At 34.8% G+C, this 4,682-nt stretch overlaps 1 protein-coding gene across 1 annotated transcript; it reads left to right on the forward strand.

The window, feature by feature from the left end:
• Nucleotides 1-1,916: 1,916 nt before the first annotated feature.
• On the forward strand, nucleotides 1,917-3,262 carry LOC125138988. Its single transcript, XM_047801543.1, has 6 exons — nucleotides 1,917-1,967; nucleotides 2,056-2,400; nucleotides 2,549-2,614; nucleotides 2,747-2,845; nucleotides 2,942-2,979; nucleotides 3,143-3,262. Exons 2-6 carry the CDS (start codon nucleotides 2,118-2,120, stop codon nucleotides 3,260-3,262), a joined length of 606 nt encoding a protein of 201 aa, XP_047657499.1. The 5' UTR covers nucleotides 1,917-1,967; nucleotides 2,056-2,117.
• The last annotated feature ends 1,420 nt before the right edge of the window (nucleotides 3,263-4,682 follow it).

Genomic DNA, 4,682 nt, shown 5'->3' on the forward strand with positions numbered 1-4,682 from the left:
TTTGCATTTAAAAAAAAAACAAAACAAAAAAAACACAACCTTTGACACTTTTTCATTTCATTACTTTGAACAAATGTTTTAAACTCATGGTATATTAAGTATGTAACCTAGTGAGCCAGCATTAATGTATTAAATGTTAGAGATTTAAGCACTCATGTACGTCGCTCTGGATAAGGGCGTCTGCCAAATGCTGCAAATGTAAATGTAAATTTTCCAGAGATGCCAATCAACCTACCATGCATGACTTTGGACCGGGGGAGGAAACCGGAGTACCCGGAGGAAACACCCAAGGCATGTGGAGAACATGCAAACTCCACACACACAAGGCAGAGACAGGAATCGAACCCCAAACCCTGGAGGTGCGAGGCGAACATGCTAACCACTAAGCCACCGTGCCCCCCCAAATGCAGTGAATGTAAATATAAAAAACATTGTCCCCACATGTGCTGCATGTAACGTGTGGAAGTATTTTGGAGTTTCTGTTCTGAGTTTAGGTTTGTTGAAGTCTCCAGTACAATAAGCCCTGTCAGGCTCCTGAATCTCCTTGGAGATTTTTGGACTTTGCTTCTCAGATTTTACACTGTTTTTAATATTACTGTTCCGGTGCTGTGAATTATTTTTTCTTGTGCTGTGAATAATATTACTGTTTCAATGATTTGGATTACACTACTGTTACTGTGCTGTGTATTTCAAAACTATCCAGTGCTGTGGAATATATTACCAATATTACTGTTCCTGTGCTGTGGAATTCATTAATGGGACCGAAATAAAAAAAGACACAGACCAAGAATATATTACAGAGATAAAACAAAGATGAAGATTCAGGATATGGCACAGATAAATAAGGAAGATTATACACATAAGGGACAGGTGTTCTGAGGAGGGAAGGAATAGATAAGGGAAGAACCGAGCAACGTCCACAACCGAGCAGAAGCACCAAGCGACAACAGCAGAGGCACAGAGAGACAATCTCGGCAAGCCGCAGCCAGACCACTTCCAGAAAAGGAGAAAAATCCTCTGCCATGGAGCAAAATAAAATAAACAACAAAAAAGGGCAAACCTACGACCCTGCAACATCCCCAGCAGTCAACAGGAAAACAGGAAGTGATGCAGCATCCTCCACCAGAACATATGCGTGATGTCCACCGAAAAAAAAAAAGATAAAGAAAGCAAAACTCCAGGGAACAAACCAAAACATGAACAAAAGGCACATGGCAAAAGTTCGGGCTACATCCTGACGTCCCCCAGATCGCACCAGGTCATAACTGATCTTTGAGACGTGTCTGAGACAGAACAAGGTTTCTTAAACAGTTGTAGTTAATTTGTTACATACAAACCTACAAGAGATCATGACTTTTGTTAAGAACCTATGAGTTATTAATAAGAACCTATATGAGAAGGTTTATGAGAACCTATATACTATTATTAGTGTTTACTTCAAAGAAAACAAAATTCCATTAACAAGTGGAACCATTAAGAGATTGTTTTTGTATATTTAATTATAAAAATATGAAAGTAAATAAATATTTAAGGTCATTAAAGGTACAAAACTGGAGCTTAAGCTTAATCTGGAAGCTCTAAAGTAAAGTAAAGTTTTAAAGTTCTTTAGTTTGACTCAAAGTTGAAGATAAATATATTTAGAAAATACATTTTTTGCTCTTCATTAAACTTCTTCTATCAGAGAGATTTCAGCACACAGGACTGATAAAGCTCCAGTGTATCATATCTGTAAAGTCATGTGAGTCGTCACACTATCAGAATAGACAAGAATTCATTGTGAGCTTCAAACCTCATTACAGCTAATGGACCAATCAAATCAGTCCACAGCTTCAAATCATCCAATCAGGTGTGAGTCTGGACCTGGGTTTGTACTGAACACACAAGTTCATTAGATCACTTGGTGTGAACAGGAACGATGATCAGACTCTTTGTCGCTCTTTGTGCTCTTTTTTCTCTCTTCACAGCTGGTGAGTAACTTTCTGAAACTTTAATGTAAAACAATAATATTTTATATTTAACTCATTTACTGACATTAAATATTAAACATTTTTACAGTGAAAACTTCTGACATCAAGGAGATTGACGTGATAACAGTAAAGCATGGAGGAGATGTAACTATGGAGTGTAGCAATAGCAGTGTCATAAAGAAAGATATTGTAGTTTGGTACAGACAGATTTCAGGAAAATTACCTCGTTTTATTGCAAAACCATACAAGAACAAATTGGGCTACAAATTTGCTCCAGGATTTAATGATACACGTTTCAGTTTTAGTGTAAATGACAGTAAATTTGATCTCAATATTAAAAAAACAAGAGAAGATGATAAAGGAGAATATTTCTGTGGAGAATTGGAAGGAACTCTACTGAAGTTCACATCTGGAACACGTCTGCAATTTGAAGGTAAACAGTTTTACTATATAACCTGCTAATTCCAGATCAACACTTTAACCAGAATTATGCCTACATATGCATTAAATGTTGAATATTTCACATAGTATATTTAGGGTCATTTATTTTTATCTGCTGCTTTTCTGATGTATTTGAAAAGATAAAAAGACACACTGTAATACATCTGGAACTCCAAACAGAGGTTCACACAGCAACAATAGAACAGGTAATAATTTGTCTTTCTTTCACTGTCTATAACATAATGTTCCACAGTGACAACCTCTCACTGTTCATAAATCATACAATTTATTTATACAAGTTGTAGATTTATACATTTTGTGTATTTTCATCATTTCAGGCGAATACAACTGGATTATTCCCTTAATAGCCTCTAATATATTCTCGGTTATTGTAATCACACTTCTGCTTGGAGTTTTATATAAAAATCACAGAAAAGGTTTGTTTATTTTTATTTGTTGTTACTTATAGAGTTATTGTATAAAGTTGTTGTATGATGTGAATTTCATCTTTACTTGTGTGTCTTATTGTTCAGATGCTTCATCAAGCAACCATCAAATTCCCACCAATCAGGTAATCCAGTCTTCTATTAACTGGGATTCTGTTCTGTTAAATAAATCCACATCTGAATGCACAGAGAATTTTAATAGAAATCTATTCACCTAAATATCAGTGTAGTCATTATTTTAGACTTTTAATCTGCTCTGATTAATAAACAGCTCTTGTTCTTCATCAGACTTCTGATGATGATGTATTGAACTACGCAGCTGTGAGTTTTGCTAAAAAACCTTCATCCTCCAGAACATCCAGAGCCAAGAGCCATGAAGACGTTTACGCTCAAGTTAAAATTAAATAAAAATTATTTTTTTAACTAAAGCCATCTTCATTTTTTCCTCAGCATTTTTTCTTTGAAATAGTGCAGATGATTTCTAAACTACTAATATTATTGTTTTTGATATTGAAGGTTTTTAATTAGGCTTTTGTTTTTGTGGACCACTATTTTTGTCCATTTTAAAGCAATTTCAGATTAATTAATTAACTTTTCCATAAATATTAAGAGCCTGTAAGTGAAAGAGGGCTGAATATAAAGATTCCAACATTACTGATTAGATGTGGCTGTTTGACCTGAAATTAAATTTCAGACACTGAACATTAAATCAGATTAAAAATGTATGTTCAGACCGATGATGTGCCAAGAAGTGCTTTATTTTAAATGTTTTCAGACTATTTACATTAACAAATTCAACAAATACCACAGTGTATTTTTTGTGTTCCTATTTAAGCAAATTTTTGCAACATGTTCATTACCACAGATGTCTCTAAATGACTTCACTGGTTGTATTAAAATTTCTGTTTAGTAAAGAATTAATAAACAAATCTTACAGTTCAGTCCACAGTTGACTTGTGTCATCATTTACAGCCCCAAAAAAAACACAGAATAAGCTCTGGTTCCTATTTTAATCACTAAACACTTTTCAGCAGGTTTGTTTTTTCCATTAACTTTCCCATGTATCGTCTAGTGTGAGATGATCGCAAACTAAACACCAGCATGAGGACAGTGTGTGGTTTTTTTTACCACGTCAAAGTTGTTAAAGTTCAGCAACAGTTTGTGTGCAAGTTTTGCATAAATACAAATGCAACCTTTATATTTTGAACAAACAGTTAACATTTTGTTGTCTCCAGTGTCACAGCACAAAAATAGAAAGAAATAGTAATAGTGGAGCATGTGAAAAGGATTTCGCAACCAAACCACAAGATGCTAGCTTGCCATGAGATGCACAATCTGAGCTGTAAGAAGACATGGTGTGTTTTTTTCTACTAAGCCTTCTTCGGGTTTTCTTAGCATTTCTTCTTGTAATAGTGCAGAAGATTTCTAAAATGTAAAAAAACAAATATCGTTTTTGTATTGAAGGTTAAACTGTCAAAAAAGTCTCTTGGTACACAATTTGATTAAGCTTTTGTTTTTGTGGACCACTGTTTTTGTCCATTTTTGTTATTTCAGATCAAATAAAACATTAACGTTTCCAGAAATATTAAGAGCCTGTAAGTGAAAGAGGGCTGAATATAAAGATTCCAACATTACTGATGAGATGTGGTGTACACACACTACGGACCAAGGTAAACAAAACAGAGTGAGGTTTATTGAAGTCCGTGCACATATATAATCAGGTAAGAAAGTACAAAGCACCAAAACGTTGCACCACACACAAACACACACGCAGGGGATATCACAGGTATCCGAGTAACTGAATCCTTAACTTGAGGAAGTAGATATA

Source organism: Tachysurus fulvidraco, chromosome 16 (genome assembly GCF_022655615.1).
Source record: "Tachysurus fulvidraco isolate hzauxx_2018 chromosome 16, HZAU_PFXX_2.0, whole genome shotgun sequence".
Lineage (NCBI taxonomy): Eukaryota > Metazoa > Chordata > Actinopteri > Siluriformes > Bagridae > Tachysurus > Tachysurus fulvidraco.

Bases quoted from the DNA above. Each gene is read 5' to 3' on its own strand.
- LOC125138988 (XM_047801543.1), top strand. From the start codon at position 2,118: ATGGAGTGTAGCAATAGCAGTGTCATAAAGAAAGATATTGTAGTTTGG. The intron at 2,401-2,548 runs GTAAACAGTTTT...GTATTTGAAAAG, and splicing joins AACACGTCTGCAATTTGAAG to ATAAAAAGACACACTGTAAT. The intron at 2,615-2,746 runs GTAATAATTTGT...TCATCATTTCAG, and splicing joins ACACAGCAACAATAGAACAG to GCGAATACAACTGGATTATT.